This window comes from Podarcis vaucheri (assembly GCF_965113315.1).
Source record: "Podarcis vaucheri genome assembly, chromosome: 3".
NCBI lineage: Eukaryota > Metazoa > Chordata > Lepidosauria > Squamata > Lacertidae > Podarcis > Podarcis vaucheri.
In genome coordinates, this window is record NC_138761.1 from 4,901,888 (window position 1) to 4,919,776 (window position 17,889).

Genomic DNA, 17,889 nt, shown 5'->3' on the forward strand with positions numbered 1-17,889 from the left:
TGGAACGGATTAATCCATTTTGCATTACTTTCTATGGGAAAGCGTGCTTTGGTTTTGGAACACTTTGGTTTTGGAACGGACTTCCAGAACGGATTAAGTTTGAGAACCAAGGTACCACTGTATTCTTTTTGCAAAAAATATTCTTTTTTGGAAATAATAATATTTTATTAATAATTTTGTAAAAGACAGGGCTAAGAATCATAAAGAGCAGGACTTAAAGGATTTGGCCCGGAAACGCAATTGCTTTTGGCAACGCTCTTGCTTTTCTCCCCAGTTAAATTAGAGTTTGTCCAAGCTCAACGGTGCTGGCTAATTAGCCAGGCTTGCTGAAAAGCCCAATCCCAGTTGTACATTACCTTGTCTAGAAAAGTGCTCCCATCCTTTAAGATCCAACCAGGGAGCTTGGATAGCCTTGGACTACAGGAAAAGAAAAAGAAAAAAGCTGTGTTAATGGGTTTTATGGCAAAATCAGCACCCATTTTCGGAGAACGGTATAATATGACCTCCAGGTATAGGGCAGTATAAAAATTATTATTATTATTATTATTAATAATAATAATAAAGTTATTGCTGCTCTGCGTACATTTCACAAACGCAGCACAGCTAAGTCACCTTTCTCCAACATTGTGACCTCCAGATGTTTCAGGCTGCAACTCGTAGTAGACTCAGCCAGATCATAAAAAATGATTTAAAATTTTGTAAATATTAAGCCCAGACAAGCCACGACTGAGCTTTAATACTTCCTGGGCCTTACCATTAATGGATTAAATTTTAAATCCTGGAAAGCCAACAGCTTCCAAACAGTTTTCAAGGGCAGCCCCTACATGCAACACATTGCAGTAGTCTAACCTTTCAGCTCCATTCCTATTAGTATTATAATTTATTAATAAAAATTTTAAAAAATCAACAATTGTACAGTAGCACCTTATAGACCAACTAAGTTTGTTCTGGTAAAAGCTTCCGTGTGCATGCACACTTCTTCAGAAACACCAGAACAAACTTGGTTGGTCTATAACAGGCTTCCTCAACCTCCGCCCTCCAGATGTTTCTGGCCTACAACTCCCATGATGGGAACTGTAGTCTCAAAACATCTGGAGGGCCGAGGTTGAGGAAGCCTGGTCCATAAGGTGCTACTGGACAATTTTTGATTTCTTTTATTTTTATTTTGACTGTGTCAGACCAACACGGCTACCTACCTGAATCTATAATTTATTACTGTATTTTTTGCTCTATAAGACGCACCAGACCATAAGACGCACCTAGTTTTTGGAGGAGGAAAACAAGAAAAAAAATATTCTGAATCACAGAAGCTAGAACAAGAGGGATCGCTGCACAGCAAAAGCAGCGATCCCTCTTGCTGTTCTGGCTTCTGGGATAGCTGCGCAGCCTGCATTCACTCCATAAGACGCACACACATTTCCCCTTACTTTTTAGGAGGGAAAAAAGTGAGTCTTATAGAGCAAAAAATACGGTAAATTTGTATTCGACCCTTCACTCAGAGAGGATCCTACTGGGAACCTTGGGAGGAAAGTGATCATGCCCTCCAGGGTTTTGTGATACAGAGGTAAAGGGAAGCTGAGTGCAGTTGGACATGCTTCAATTTGCGGGAAAGGAGATTCCGACTAAACTTTAGGAAGAACTTTCTAACGGCAAGAGCTGTTCGGCAGTGGAAAGGTCTCCCCTGGGAGGTTGTGGACTCTCCTTCTGTGGAGGTTTTTAAGCAGAGGTTGGGAGGCCATCTGCCATGGATGCTTTAGCTGAGATTCCTGCATCAAAACAGGTTGTACTAAATGACCCCTGGGATCCTTTCCAACTGTATGATCTACCCAAGAAGTTGAGAAGGAGCAGAGCAAGGCTCTGTCCCATTGAGACTACCTCCTCCATCACAGCCACCATGCCAGGACACCATGAGTCTTTGTGGCAGAAAAGGGGTACCAACAACATCTGGAGGGGACACAGGTTTCCTCACACCTGGAATAAACACATACAGTGAGGGGGGAAAGTTCTTTGATCCCCTGCTAAATTTGCCCATTTGCACTCCGACGAAGGAATGACCAGTCCATCATTTTAATGGTAAGTTTATTGTAGCTGTGAGAGACAGAATAACAACAGGAAACCCAGAAGACAAAAGTCAGAAATTGATGTGCATTAGTATGAGTGAAATAAGTATTTGATGCCCTATCAACCAGCCTGATGTCAGGCTACCTGGTATCTTCACTGTTTGCAACGAGCTGAGATTAGAAGCACCTGCTGTACGGGAGAGGTCTTAACTGTAATCCCAGCTCATTACAGTACCTGTACAAAAGACACCTGTCGACAGAAGCAATCAATCCAGCAGATTCCGAAGTAGCCACCAGGACCAAGACCAAAGAGCTGTCCAAGGATGTCAGGGACAAGATTGTAGACCTGCATAAGGCTGGACTGGGCTACAAGACTATTGCCAAGCAGCTTGGTGAGAAGGTGACAACAGTTGGTGCAATAATTCGCAAATGGAAGGAACACAAAATAACTGTCAACCGCCCTCGGTCTGGGGCTCCATGCAAGGTCTCATCTCGTGAAGTTGCAATGATCAGGAGAACGGTGTTGAAGCAGCCTAGAACTCCACGGGGGAAACTTGTCAATGATCTCAGGGCAGCTGGGACCATAATCACCATGAAAACAGTTGGTAACACACTACGCCGTGAAGGACTGAGATCTTGCAGAGTTTGCAAGGTCCCCTTGCTTAAGCTGTCTGCAGTTTGCCAATGCACATCTGAATGACCCAGAAGAGAACTGGGTGAAAGTGTTGTGGTCAGATGAGACCAAAATCGAGCTCTTTGGCATCAACTCAACTTGCCATGTTTGGGGGAGGAGGAATGCTGCCTACGACCCCAAGAACACCATCCCCACCGTCCAACATGGAGGGGGACATATTATGCCTTGGGGGTGTTTTTCTGCTAAGGGGACAGGACACCTTCGCCGCATAGAAGGGACGATGGATGGGACCATGTATTGTCAAATCTTGGGTGAGCACCTCCTTCCCTCCCTCAGCCAGGGGATTGAAAATAGGTCGAGGATGGGTACTCCAGCATGACAATGACCCAAAACACACGGCCAAGGCAACAAAGGAGTGGCTCAAGAAGAAGCACATTAAGGTCCTGGAGTGGCCTAGCCAGTCTCCAGCCCTTAATCCCACTGAAAATCTGTGGAGGGAGCTGAAGGTTCGAGCAGCTACACATCAGTCTTCGAAATCTTACTGACTTGGAGAGGATCTACAAAGAGGAGTGGGACAAAATACCTCCTGAGATGTGTGCTAACCTGGTGGCCACCTACCAGAAACATCTGACCTCTGTAATTGCCAACAAGGGTTTTGCCACCAAGTACTAAGACACCTTTTGCAAAGGGATCAAATACTTATTTCACTCATTGTAATGCACATCAATCTCTGACTTTTGTCTTCTGGGTTTCTGGGGGTTTTCCTGTTGTTATTCTGTCTCTCACAGCTACAATAAACCTACCATTAAAATTATGGACTGGTCATTTCTTTGTCAGGGGGCAAATTTAGCAGGAGATCAGATCAAACACTCCCCCCCCCCTCACTGTACTCTTTAAAGAGAGAAGAAGATGAAGAGGTGAGCTGCAAGCCCAGGAACTTTACGCTCCTCCCCGATAAGCACAAGATGTTCCCTTTCGATGATGCAATATACAAGAGGGGAGGGGGAGGGGGGCGATCAACGTCTCCCGCGATATGGAGGCTCTCTTCCCAGAAGCCTCCCAAATAAAGCAACTCTCGCCGACGGGCTCCTGACAGTGTAATGAAGTGATTGATTAATCCTAAATAGCTCGACACGACACATAAATAAAACAAGCAAATGTGACGCTCCTCCAGACAGGAAAGGTTAACAGCCTCCCTGCGACTGGGTTTCAGCATCTCCGCAGTCGGATTCTGTTACAGGAGGAGAAGTTTCGATTGTTCAACCTGCTTCCCAGAACCACGTACAGGCTGCTTACGAAAGTGAAAATTAGTTCTAGTGGTAGTGCGATCACATCTACTACTATTAATTATTTGTTTTAATTACTATTATTCTTATCTGTTATTATTAATCACCTACCCTTTACCCTAAGGTCTCAGGGCGGGTTACAGTTAGGTAAAGGTAAAGGGACCCCTGGCCATTAGGTCCAGTCGTGGCCGACTCTGGGGTTGCGGCGCTCATCTCGCTTTATTGGCCGAGGGAGCCGGCGTACAGCTTCCGGGTCATGTGGCCAGCATGACTAAGCCGCTTCTGGCGAACCAGAGCAGCGCACGGAAATGCCGTTTACCTTCCCGCCGGAGTGGTACCTATTTATCTACTTGCACTTTGACGTGCTTTCGAACTGCTAGGTGGGCAGGAGCTGGGGCCGAGCAATGGGAGCTCACCCTGTTGCGGGGATTCGAACCGCCGACCTTCTGATCGGCAAGTCCTAGGCTCTGTGGTTTAACCCACAGTGCCACCTGCGTCCCCATAGGTTACAGTTAAAAACAACCTACGATCACAAAAAGGAAGCTAGGAATCTGTACAGGCAGCTCTCCACGCGGGAGCAGTCTGCTTATACGATCCGAAGGTCAGGGCATGCATGGTCTGAAGGGACATGCTTAGCACATAAGAAGAGCTCTGTTGGATCATGTAGTCCGGAGGCATAACATGAGTTGCCGCTGCCCGTGTTGGGGCAAGTGTTGCATCCCGCCCCCCCGGTGGACTGGGCAGCAGTCAGCCCCTTTGCCAGCCGGCGTCTAATCAAGGGAGACTCTCCTTGCTAACTAGCCCCAACCTGGGAGCAGTAATAAGGCAGAGAAATGCGAAGCCCTCCTGTGACAGCCATCTCAGTTGCTTCGTTTGAGCTGTGGCAAGGATTTCCCAGCGCACAGGAATCTGGACCTATCGGGAGACCCACTTCCTTTCCTGATTATGTTGAAGATCCTGTAACATATCTACTTTTTAATTTGTGGGGTGGGCTGGTGTGTGTCTGGGAGGGGGAGATATACGCCTGGCAAGCTTGCACTTTCCTCCTGCCTCCCATTTATCTCTCCTTGCCTGAAGAAGCCAGAAAAGATGACAGATCTGTGACCTCACTTGCGCTGAGCCGCTGCCGCAATACTTTACTGAAGCTTAGAATAAATTATCTGGAAAACCGAATCGATAAATCCATAAACCGTTTTCCATCTACTGAGCCAAAGGACGTTATTTTGATAAAGGGAATTTTTAAGTGGACTCAGTCTATTTATGCTATCGGGCAATGCTGCGGGCTCATTTGAAAAAAAAAACAAAACCCTCCTTTCCCAGGCAAGTCAGCTCCGGGCTTTCCTCCCAGAAAGAATGCCCTCACCCCCTAAACTTCTCCCTCCCCAAAATCTAGCTTACGAAGCGGAAAGCAGAACCGGAAAGCGTGCAAGGAGCCTCAGGACATACCACTGGACCAAAGGCAGGGGCAGAAAGTTGAGCGTCGAGGTCATATCCAGCCCACAGTCGAGCATAATGGTGGTCGATTTGAATTTGAGGACGTTGCATGGTAGCGTTGGGTGTCCGGACAGGCAGTACTAAGGGAATGAGATGGGATCCAATAAATGACCAATAAAAGCAAAAGGAATTCACAGGCCTGGATGGGAGGAAGAAGCTTTGCCAACCAGTCTGCTGCCCAAGAATCCTTGCCATGTTTTAAATAATCTCATAATGGTTCAAGGTTAGCATGACCTGCTCCCCATTCTCTTTGGCACTTATTCACTGAGCAAAATTTACTTACTCACTGAGCAAAATTTCTGGTTTCGCCAGAAGTGGCTTAGTCATGCTGGCCACTTGACCCAGAAAAACTGGCTGCGGACAAACGTCAGCTCCCTCGGCCAGTAAAGCGAGATGAGTGCCGCAACACCAGAGTCGTTCGCGACTGGACCTAACTGTCAGGGGTCCTTTACCTTTAACTTTTTACGTTTCTGAGCCCAATTCAAAGTGCTGGTGCTGACCTTGAAACCCCTAAACGGCCTCGGCCCAGTATACCTGAAGGAGCATCTCCACCTCCATCGTTCAGCCTGGACACTGAGGTCCAGCTCTGTGGGCCTTTTGGCAGTTCCCTCCCTACGAAAAGTGAGGTTACAGGGAACCAGGCAGAGGGCCTTCTCGGTGGTGGCACCCGCCCTGTGGAACGCCCTCCCATCAGATGTCAAGGAAATAAACAACTATCTGACTTTTAGGAAACACCTGAAGGCAGCCCTGTTTAGGGAAGCTTTTAATGTCTGACGTTTTATTGTGCTTTTAATACTCTGTTGCGAGCCGCCCGGGCGGGGGCATCACAAATGTTAGTCTGATCAACCATGGCGACAGAAGTGATTTAATAATGGAACATTTTCACATTTATTATTAGAAACTTCCTAGTGATTCCATCTCATGAAAAGTATTAATAGAAAGGGCGAGTCACACACAACAGAAATGCTGCTCAGATTTATTAGTCTATATTCTTATTACATGTGTGGCAATGATGCTCCTATCTCTGCAGTGATAGCTGCAGTGATGGCTGAAAATGTTCAGCAACTTAGTGAATGGAGCTCCTTTCAGTCCAGGTTTTGTGAGGGAAGGGGATGTTGTCAGTTTGGATGGGACACTTCTCCAAATGGGAAAGGATTTGATCTGGTGTTTAGGATACTGCCTTTTGCTTGGGCTTAGAACCTCAATGTCAGAGGCTGGACTCAGCTTCACTGAAGGATCCTGGTACCACACTCCAGATGCAACATTACCCAGAGATTGGTGTAAGGCCAGGGGCTTCTGGTCCTCCTCTGATGAGGAGACCCCTGACTGAGGCATAGCACCCATCCCTTGTCTAGACCCTAAGAATTGTGGCTTCTCCTATCACGGCAGCCTCATGACTTGGAAAATCTAAAGGGAACCCTGACCATTAGGTCCAGTCGCGGACGACTCTGGGGTTGCGGCGCTCATCTCGCTTTACTGGCCGAGGGAGCCGGCGTACAGCTTCCGGGTCATGTGGCCAGCATGACTAAGCCGCTTCTGGCGAAACCAGAGCAGCGTACGGAAACGCCATTTACCTTCCCTACTTGCACTTTGACATGCTTTCGAACTGCTAGGTTGGCAAGAGCAGGGACCGATCAACAGGAGCTTATCCCGTTGTTGGGATTCGAACCGCCGACCTTCTGATTGGCAAGCCCTAGGCTCTGTGGTTTAACCCACAGTACCACCTGTGTCCCTGGAAAATCTAAGAGGGGTGCAAAAAAGAGGGGCGAAGTACTTTAAACTGTACTTTTAATTCTGTTGGGAGCTGCCCAGAGTGGCTGGGAAAATCCAGCCAGATGGGCAGGGTATAAATGATAAATTATTATATTCTTATTCTTATTATTAAAGCAGAAGGAAGAGAGCTCAGTTTCACAATTTGGTCTGAACTAACTGAGCCACTAGAACTTTGCAAAAAAAAAGAACCCTTTTGCAAAGATCAGGATCACCAGAAACTACGTACTAACAGAAACAGCTGGAGTGCAAGATATACCGTTTTCGGGTCTATCGCCAAAAGCCTTGGTTGGCAGAAGAGGGCAGGAGTGTTTGTCCAAAGAGTGGCAGAAGTGTTTGTCCAAAGTTTGGGCAGTCAGATGCCTGGGGACAACCTTGCAGAAGAGGCAGGTTCATGCAACCACTTAAGAGGTATTGATGGGAACATAGGTTGACGCTAAGCGTAAAAGCATTACCCATCGCCCTAGATGGAAAAGAGGGAACTCTTGATATGGGATGAGATCTCGATCGCTGACCGTGCCAAGTCCAAAGCAAAGAAGGCTGGCTTATTCCCTTAAGTACGTTACCAGAGAGCTCTTTGAGACTCAAATAATACCAAACGTATGAAATCAGAATATGCAAACATGGATGCATTTGTGCGCGAGGGAGAAAAATCAAAATGCAAACATGGTGAGAGTCAAGGCAAAGAGAATGATGGCAACAAGCCCTAAGCCACTTGCTGGTGAAATCACTCCAGGATAAGGCAGCAAACATTCTATACTGGGTAGAACACACATTTTTTAAAATAAAAGAATTGTTTCCTTTTCTCAAGTTCTATCGTTTGGACTTTCGATTTAAAACAAGAATTACATACAGCATTTATGAACGACCATATAGCAGAAATACACAATAATCACACACAGAGAGAAATAATAGGAAAGGGGGGCATGACACAAACTCCACACAATTCACACATCATCCTATGACTGCTTACTCTGAAATAAACCTCACTGTGTTTGATACGGCTTAAAAGGTAAAGGTAAAGGACCCCCGACCGTTAGGTCCAGTCGTGGTCGACTCTGGGGTTGCGGCACTCATCTGGCTTTATTGGCCGAGGGAGCCAGCGTACATGTGGCCAGCATGACTAAGTCGCTTCTGGAGAACCAGAGCAGTGCATGGAAACGCCGTTTCCCTTCCTGCCGGAGTGGTACCTATTTATCCACTTGCACTTTGACGTGCTTTCGAACTGCTAGGTTGGCAGGAGCATGGACAGAGCAACGGGAGCTCACCCCGTCGCGGGGATTCGAACTGCCAACCTTCCGATAGGCGAGCCCTAGGCTCTGTGGTTTAACCCACAGCACCACCCCCGTCTTGATAGGGCTTACTCCTTTGCAAATCTGTTGCGGCCATTAAATAGAGAGTAAAATTCACACCAGGGATCAGGAACCTCCAGATGCTATCCTGACTCTCTTGCAATTAAATTGCCCAGGGTTCCCCCCAGACTTGAGGGGTTCAAACATTATGAAAGGGGGGGGAGAAAACCCTCTCTCCTCCTCCTCCTGTGTGTTTAAGATTGTAAACCCGTGGGGAATGATTTGTGCTGCAGTTTACTTTTTGCAAAGCCCCTAGACATTTTAAAGCATTTTAATGATAATGATAATATCACAGAATTGTAGGGGCTGGCCATGAGGGTCATTTAGTCCAAACCCCTGCAATGCAGGAATCTTTCACCCAACATGGGATTCGAACCCACAACCCCAACCTTATGAGACTCATGATCTACTGACTATTACACTGCGGGTTCCTTCTGGAAGCAATGGCTGTTCATCTGGTTTGTTTCTGGTGGAGAGGCAAGGTGTTTTCACATGTGAGAATTAAATTAGCTTTACTTAAAGTGAGAAAGCACATGCGATTTTAAAATAGCTCTCTTCCCCAATGTCTCCTGCAATGGCTTAAATAAAAAGATGCATCTTCCAGAATCAAAGTCAGGGTAGTGATGTTAAATTCTCGAGAATAACCTTTTGGAGAATATTACTGAGAATATTTTCGATTAATGAGAACATTAGAGAATTTTCATTTAAAATAGGAGAATATTCATTTTAACGCGTTGAAAATGATATAATTAGTTAATATGCATGTTTATTCATGGGTAAACTTGTTCAGATACTTTTATTCAATGGGGCAATGCAGTGAATTCACATTCTTTGATTTTTTGCACCAAACTTGAAATCAAAACTTCAACATGAATGACTCATGTTAATCACTAAGTCTGCCACTAACCATATTAAAGCTACTTTCTGTATATATATAAAAAAACACTACACTGTATGGCCAAGGGTATAGAACTGCTAAGAATAAGGTCACACCAAAATAGAAAAAAGGCTATTACATATAATTGAAATACATATGAATTCAAATGTTCATCAAATTAAATGAATAGCATTTTTAAAACTAAAAAATAAATAATAACTTTTCTGTAGCTCACTTTTCCGAACTGCCAGTGGTGAATGACAGAATGCCCAGTAAGGTAACTGGATTAATAAATAAATCAATCAATCATTATTCATTACTTGCACTGGCAATATCACAGCTTGACTTATTATTTACCAGATTTTTAAAATGTAGTTTGTAAAACTGGTTCTTGCATTAGAATTTAGTTTGTGCAGAATATTCTCCGGAGAATTTTCTAGCAGAGAATATTCTCAAGAATATTCTCATTCTTGAGACTATTCTCTGCAGAATATTCTCACCTCACATCACTAAGTCTAGCCTAGCAACCTGCTCCTAATAGCGGCCAGCCGGACTCTTCTGGAAAGCCCTCAAGGAGGACAGATGGCCAACAGCTCTCCTACTGCTTGTCTCCAACACCAAATTCTTGGAGGTAGACTGCTCCCAAAGTGGAGGTTCCACTGAGATACAGTGGTACCTCGGGTTAAGTACTTAATTCGTTCCGGAGGTCCGTTCTTAACCTGAAACTGTCCTTAACCTGAAGCACCACTTTAGCTAATGGGGCCTCCCGCTGCCGCCACACCGCTGCCGTGCGATTTCTGTTCTCATCCTGAAGCAAAGTTCTTAACCCGAGGTACTATTTCTCGGTTAGCGGAGTCTGTAACCTGAAGCATCTGTAACCCGAGGTACCACTGTATTGTGATTTCCCCTCTGCAGATGTACCACTGGTCCTGTTGTCCTTTACAAATCTGCCTAACCTTCCCTTAAAGCAGGGAATGGGGAAAATGTGGATCTCCAGATTTTGGGAGACTGCAATTCCCATAATCCCTGGCCATTGCCAGCACTGGCTGTGGACGATGGGAGTTGGGAAGTCAACATCAGGAGGGGCCGCATTTCTGCTTTAATGCCATCTTGTAGCAGGGAGTTCCGCAAGCTGCTCGTGTTTTGCATGAAATACTTGCGTTTGAATTTATGACCATCTGTATTCACACATGACAAGAACAATATGCGACAGACACTAAAATGGGGATTTCTTTGGAGTCGTGCAGCCACTATAAAACCCGAGGCTTATGATTCCCCCTTCTTTATAGAAAAGCTGCCAGATTCTGAGCCATAGCATCCCTGCCAGGTGGCCTCCAAGGAAGAAATGAGGTTCTTCCTTCTATATATGAATAATAATAGCCTCCAGATTAAATCCCCCCACCCTCAGGGGAGCCGAGGTCCACCTCGCAGGGCTGCAGGGCGCGTGTGTGTCCCCCTCCTGCCGGTCCCCCGCCTCCCCACCAGCCTCCCAACTCACCAGCTTCATGCTTCACCCGGCTGTTATTTGCAGAGGACCGGCCCCTTTCCCGGCCTAGGCCTCTCCCCCCGCAAAGCACGCTGGGATATGTAGTCTCCCTATGGCGCCCTCGTCATTCTGTCCCCAATGAAGTCATGGGCAGCCGGCCGAAGAGCATGCCGGGAACCGTAGTCCCCTCCTGGCTGCGTTTCCCCCCGGCTCCAACCTGCTCCTCGCTCTCCCGTCTCCTGCCGCCTCATTGGCGCGGCGGCGGCGGCGGCGCGCGGGGGCCGCCGGGAGCCGTAGTCCCCGCCCGCCGGGTCTGCGCCGGCCCCCTTGGGGATGGAGGACTACAAATCCCAGGGCCTCCCCGCGGCGGCAGGTGGGAGCTTGGATGTTGATATCAACATGGCGCTTGTCAGACAGACAAAGGCAGCCAGTCTGGTCTGATTGAGCTCAGAGGGGAGCAGGGAGGAGTGGGAGGGGTTTTTCCCCCTTCTCTTCCTTGGGGGGCGCCAGGGGGAGCTGGGGGCTTGCAGGGCTTTGCACACACCCCTGGGCACACTGCCCCCCTCATTTTATTTTTGCAGACCCCCCCTGCAAGGAAAAGGGGGAGGAGAAACCCACCAAATCAGCCTCTTTCTTTTTTGCATTTTGGGAGCCACCCCCCCCTCACCCCCCAACTCCTGCCGTTCAATGGTCAAGTGGAGAAGGAAGGAAGCGGGACCCAAAGGTGAGTTGTCCTTTGGGCAGGGAAGGGCATGATCTGGGGTGGGGAGTTGGGGGGTGGGAGCGATCTTGCAAAAGGGGAGAGGAAAAGTGGGGCATGACTTCCACCACCTCTTCCTCCTCCCCCCCCATTCACCTCTTTTTGGGGGTTCTGGTAGGAGCGATTCATTGCAACCTTTGGGAGTTAGGAGGGGTGGGGTGGGAGGGAGGGGGCAAAAAATGCACCCTAAGTAACTTTTGTGGCGTATGAGAATTTTTAAGAGTCAATGGAAAGAGGGGGAATGTTTTTCCTTCTGAGTTTTGTGTGTGGCGAGGAAGTCTTTTGCAAATAGCTTTTTTTTAAAAGAGGGGGTATTTCTTATTTATTTAAATTTTTTGGTGGGGAAGTTTTTAAAAAGGAATACAGGCGCCCCTTTCTTTCCCCTTGAAAGGTCTGATTTGGGGGCAAAAAGAGGTGGGGATGAAATGCCTAGATGGGTGCTTGCTCATGATCACTTATGACTGGTTCCTAGTTGCCTCTTATCTCACTTTAGCCATCCTTTTGGGAGGCAGGCAAAGTGAAATGAAAGCTTGGATTAATCGTCTTGATGTGCTCATATGTCTTGAGTGGTTCCGGTGGTCCTGAACTGGGTTGAGATACTGTTGTCGATGATACCGATCGTGTTTAGTCTGGATTATTTCCTTGAAAGGGAAGATGTGATGTTGTCTGGATTTTACTTTGCGTTTTCCCCTCCCAAGCATCTAAAAACCTTAGGCTTAAGGGAGCCCTGATAATCTTTGCATTGAATTAGCCAGGCAAAGCCACGCCAGTCTGACCATGATTGTTTCCTAACAAATGTGTTCTTGCTTAGGTCAAGGTGGTGATCCCTCAGGGCATGAGAAAAGTCAAACAGGGATGCTCTCTCCTTCAGTGCAAACCACACGAACAAAAAAAACCCCTGTTTTGCATGATGTGTGGGATTTGCATGACTTGTGTGTGATGATGGCAGGATGGTTTCTGCTTGCTACTTTACGGCTAGGGTTTGCTGGGATCTTAGGAGCGATACCAATGACAAATTCCTTTTTGATGATCTTGCAGAGCAGCTGTCTTCATCTTGACGCTCCTAGTGCTTTTCAGAGTGCCTGAAATGGGGAATTATTATTATGTTAAGAAATGAAAATAAGGATATAAGGTTGGGAGGTTGGGTTTCATGTCTGCCAAGTCTTGCTGGGGAATTGGTCTCAGTGCCGACTGGGGCAACTGATGCTCTGCTTACAGGCAGTTTAGCTAAAGCTGCATTCATCTCAAACTTCCGTATTCCTATTGCCTTGAGTGCATTAAAACGAGCTGAAATATTTTGACCTCGCTGAGTTGTGGACAGGAGGCAGGGAAGGTTTTTGACACACAGCACTTGTTCTGAAGAAGCTGTTGTCTGTTTTTTCCTTTTCTTTTTGGCGTGATGAGAATGTTAGTATGCAAAATGTGCACAGGTTGAAGAGGGAGAAGGTGCTCCTTAAGGTTGCTGATGGGGGTCTGTGTCAGGATACCTGAGACACTGAGGCTAAAATCTCCTCCTCAAAGAAGTGAGAATGACAAGCAGAAGGTGTGAACTGTTGCTGCCTCCAGACCTTCAGAGGGAGGGGTTGGAAATCCGCTATGGGAATATTGGCTTGGAACAGGAGAAATGAATGCCTTAGCCTTAAGGAAACCAAGGCAATTTGTGCAGCACTTGCATGCCATACGATTTTCGTCCCCTTTTACTCACGTAATATTGCTGATTCAGACCTCGTTTGGAACATGGGTAAAGGCTGCTTTCTGCGCTTTGCGCCTCACATGTTTCTGGGACTGGTCACCAGCACCTAAAATCTGATGCAAGCACCTAGCAGTTTTGAAAGTTTTCCTTCCCCACCTCTCAGAAAGTTAAGTGCCTCAAAATCCAGTGGGACGCATTTCACGACCTATCCTTCCGGGCTGTGTGAGGATACTGTAAATGAACCATTGTGGTACCTTGAGTGAAGGGCTGAACTTGAGCCTGCGAGGTTCTGTTTCAGATCCAATGCAGTCAGGGATTCGCTGGGACTTTAGCTCCAGCTAAAGAGCCCACACCCCTACAAATCCCATTCTAGGTCACAATCTTAAACCCACTGACCTGAGATTAAGCCCCATGGAAATCAGAAGGATTTACTTATATGCATATTCATGGTTAAGATTGCACTGTTAGCCATGAGATCATTAGCAGTGCAGTCCTATTCATGTTTACTCAGAAGTCAGTTCCTTTGAGTTAGTTCATGGGGGGTTTATTCCTATATAGGCTACAGTCCTATACACACCAGTCTTGGACGGAACACCAATTCCTACTCTCAACCCTTTTTTCATCCTCAGCCTAGGGATAGCAACACTGATCCACTTTACGGGATTGTTTGTAAGGATTACTAAGGGAGAAAATAAGGATCTCTTTGAACGCCCAGAAGCATTATTCCAGTGCTAAGCCGTAGTATTTCTATTTTCCAGACTTGCGTCCCATTTGTAAAATAGGAAGGTGGCTGAGAAAGTGAGGCCTCAATACTCAATATCTCCATGGGTAATCTGAAGAAGTATTATTATTTTAAAATCCTCTTGTGCATCTTGGCAGGAGGAAAATATAAAGGAGGGGACCGGTGGGGCTGCCTTGAAAACTGCTCGTTCTTTTTTCATTGAAGCATCACCGTTATGCCCAAATAGGAGCAGACTTCCCTTATGGGGTTTAAAAGGCTCATCCCGTGGAAGTGAGTTTGAGCTTTCTGCTTCTGTTTGGGCAGGTGTCTTTGGGCTGTGTAAGTAAGAGAGACTAAGGTTAAAAAGAGAGAGGGTGGGAGACTGGAGAAAGGTGTGACTCCTGACCTAATGAAGAGAAATCATGTTTTGAATTAGCTAGGAAGCACAGAATGAATTCAGACAAAGAGGCAGCGTTTCTAGTGGAGAGTTCAGAACTGGATTGGTGATGTTTTGTTCTGTGCCTCTGACTTACATTGCATTAGAGACCATTGGACTACCTAACCTGCCATTATTATTATTATGTATTTATTTAGAGTGGTGCTTGGTTTTTTAAAATAATAATAATAATAATATTCCTCTTCAGCCAGAAAGAGTGCCTTACAAGTGTTAGCGATACAGCAGTCCCAGCACTTGGGCTTGCAATCTAAAAGACACTGTAGCAGAAAAAGAAAAGGCACTGAGAGGAGTATACTGGCTGCTCTGACTGGCAGCTGCTCTCCAGGGTCTTTTGCAAAGATCTTCCTTAGTTGACTGCCTTGCAGGGGGTTGGGCTAGATGACATTCGGAGGGTCCCTTCCAGCTCTGCAGTTCTGTGATTCTGTGACTGCTACCTGAGATCCCGTTAGATTGCACCTGTGACTTCTGGCAGGCAAAGCGTGTTCTCAACCAAAGGGTGATGTTTACAAGGATTGCAGTGGCCCAACCTTGGTCTTATTCCCTGGCACCACAAATGAATGGCCAAGGCTTGCTGTGGGCTGCTAGTGGCTGGTTTGCTGCTGACAGCCAGCTTCTGTTTGGATAGCAAGTTAGCTGTGAACTGAAGTCACCCCCTCTCCAAAAAAGAGAGAGAGAGAAAGCCTAGTTAATGTGTGGCAGCGTTTTCCTGACCTTGGGAGTTGTACCTAAACGCCATTGTTTTCCAAGCTGCTTCACAGCTTCCTATTTTCCTAGTGCTTTCTGGAAGGGTAAACATATTTGCAGTGCGTTTGAAGCGGCTAAAGCTGAGTTTTGCAAATTGCACCGGTATAAATCTCTGCTGCTGTTGTCGCTTGAACGCTGTGCTTGGAATAAAACACTGGCTTTTCTGAAAGCTTGTACCTTTCCCTTTCCTTTTTTTCTTTTGGTCATTGTGGAGTCTGCTCCATTTCCACAGGGCCTGAGCTCACTTCCTGAGTTGAGGGCAGCCTGGGACAGGACAGGGCGATCGAGATGAATCGCTTCCACCCCTGTGGAAGACCTGTGGGACTCTTAACCATGAGTTCATCTTTGACAGTGAGCTAAGGCTTCGCAGGATTTTTGTCTGCACTATGCACCCCCAGAAACAATCCTGGGAACTGTAGTTCCTTAGCGCTGCTGGGAATTGTAGCTCTGCGAAGCGTGAACTACTGTTCCCACGATTCTTTGGGAGAAGTCATGTGCTTTAAATATGTGGTTTGTGTGCAGTTACCTCTGTATGTTCTCCTCCAATGTCTTCCAAACCCTCTTTTGCTTTGAACTGCTTTAAGCCCCGCTCCGGGCCTTGCCACAGGTGAAAGGAAGTCACTAAGTACATACAGCTTCATTTTCTAACCTTCATCCCTTGTTAGCCTCCCCTCTCCTGCCCCTCCTCTCCCTCATTTGTTCCCCTGCTGCTGACAAACTGTAGATTTGTAAGCTCCTTGGGGCAGAGGCTTCTCGTAGTCCCGTTTATGTTTTAAAAAATGCATTGTGCGGAGGGGGCTGTGTGTATAAAAGAATACGTTGTGTTTCCGATCCATTGACCTCATCCTAAAAATACGAGTCCTGCTGGATCAGACCAAAAAGTACATGTGATCTGTAAAATGCAAGTAGAAACACAGTGCATCAAATATGTTTTTTAAGCTCGTTGAACTTGACTATCATACTACTGTTCTCCCCATACAGCAGGAGAAGGTAGACTGGGATCTACTAGTAAATCTTTTGTTAGGGTTACTGGCCCCCACTAAGGGCAGTGACAATAAAGTAGCCTATAGGAAAACAACTAGCCAGGAGGAGTGGGCATTTGACTGACAGGGCTATACTCTGACACTGGAAACAAATCCTTAGGCTCAGAATGTGCCCAGAGGCACCCTTTTCTTTTAACTCTACCTGTACATCATTCACACCTGTGGGTGTATCCTCAAGATAAACAAACTCGGTAATAAAACTATTCCTCTTGTGCTTTTTAACTCACTTGCTTCGCAGGCTCAAAACTCCCTCGCTCCTTGCATCCCTGTTTGTGGGTGATTTTTCCCCCCAGTCCATTTTTTACGGCCAGTGCAAGTCCAGGAGATGACCTCATCGCTTCAGGCTAATGAATGCTGAACAGAAGGGCGTTTTAAAACATTTTTTTCTGGGTGCAAGCAATGTCAGATCCCGTACAGTCGTACCTCGAGTTGCGAACGTGATCCGTGCGGGATCTGCACATGCGCGTGATGCGATTTGGCGCTTCTGTGCATGTGCGTGACGTCATTTTGGTGCTTCTACGCATGCGCAAGTCCCAAAACCCGGAAGTAACCTGTTCCAGTACTTCTGGGTTCGGCGCGGTCCGCAACGCGAAAACGCGCAACCCGCAGTGTTCATAACCCAAGGTATGACTGTACTTGTGATCTGGAGCTGGGTACTATTTTTTTAAATTGTTTTAGGGAAGAGGTTTAACAAGCGGAGCATTGATCCGATATTTGAGATGGGAGTAAGAGGCTGCCCAGAAACTCCAGCGGGTGCAGAATGCTGCGGCGAGACACCTTATGGAGTCTTCACCGCGGGATCACATTCACCCAGCGCTATATCAGCTGCACTGGCTCCCGGTGGAGTACAGGATCAGGTTTAAGGTGCTGGTTTTAACCTTTAAATCCCTATATGGCCTAGGACCCCCAAACCTACGGGACCGCCTCTCCTGGTACGCCCCATGGAGGACCTTACAGTCTGCAAATAATAACACCTTGGAGATCCCGGGCCTCTTAAGCTGGCCTCGACCAGGGCCAGGGCCTTTTCGGCCTGGTGGAATGCTCTGCCGCAAGAGATCAGGGCCCTGTAGGATTTGACATCTTTCCGCAAGGCCTGCAAGACGGAGTTCTTCTGCCAGGCCTTTGGTCTCCCCTTTTATTTTTGTATAAGAACTACAGTGGTACCTCAGGTTACATACGCTTTAGGTTACAGACTCCTCTAACCCAGAAATAATGCTTCAGGTTAAGAACTTTGCTTCAGGATGAGAAAAGAAATTGTGCTGCAGCGGCAGCAGGAGGCCCCATTAGCTAAAGTGGTGCTTCAGGTTAAGAACAGTTTCAGGTTAAGGACGGACCTCTGGAACGAATTAAGTACTTAACCCGAGATACCACTGTAATATGAAAGAGGCCTCCAGCATTCTCACAGGCTCATATAAGATCAGTGTATACAGTTGGGCCGACGAGCACTCACTGTTCCCAACCCATACCCTACGGAAAGCCATCTGATTAGATTTTAATTCGATTTTGACCTGT

General features: G+C 46.7%; 2 protein-coding genes across 9 annotated transcripts in view; one reads left to right on the plus strand and one right to left on the minus strand.

Annotated features, from left to right (window-relative positions):
• INTS9 (integrator complex subunit 9) overlaps window positions 1-11,131 on the minus strand; it is a 65,447-nt gene extending 54,316 nt beyond the window's left edge. The window contains exons 1-3 of the mRNA XM_082217581.1: window positions 10,972-11,131; window positions 5,427-5,554; window positions 357-417 (exon numbers count right to left, since the gene is read on the minus strand). Of these exons, the coding sequence (XP_082073707.1) occupies window positions 357-417; window positions 5,427-5,554; window positions 10,972-10,980 (198 nt within the window). The 5' untranslated portion in view covers window positions 10,981-11,131. The remainder of the gene's footprint in view (window positions 1-356; window positions 418-5,426; window positions 5,555-10,971) is intronic.
• Window positions 11,132-11,311: 180 nt separating this feature from the next.
• HMBOX1 (homeobox containing 1) overlaps window positions 11,312-17,889 on the plus strand; it is a 126,748-nt gene continuing 120,170 nt past the window's right edge. For 7 of the 8 annotated variants that reach the window (XM_082217766.1, XM_082217770.1, XM_082217768.1 and 4 more), the window contains exon 1: window positions 11,339-11,683. The gene's annotated coding sequence lies outside the window, so the exon portion shown is untranslated. The other variant, XM_082217767.1, reaches the window with a different exon arrangement.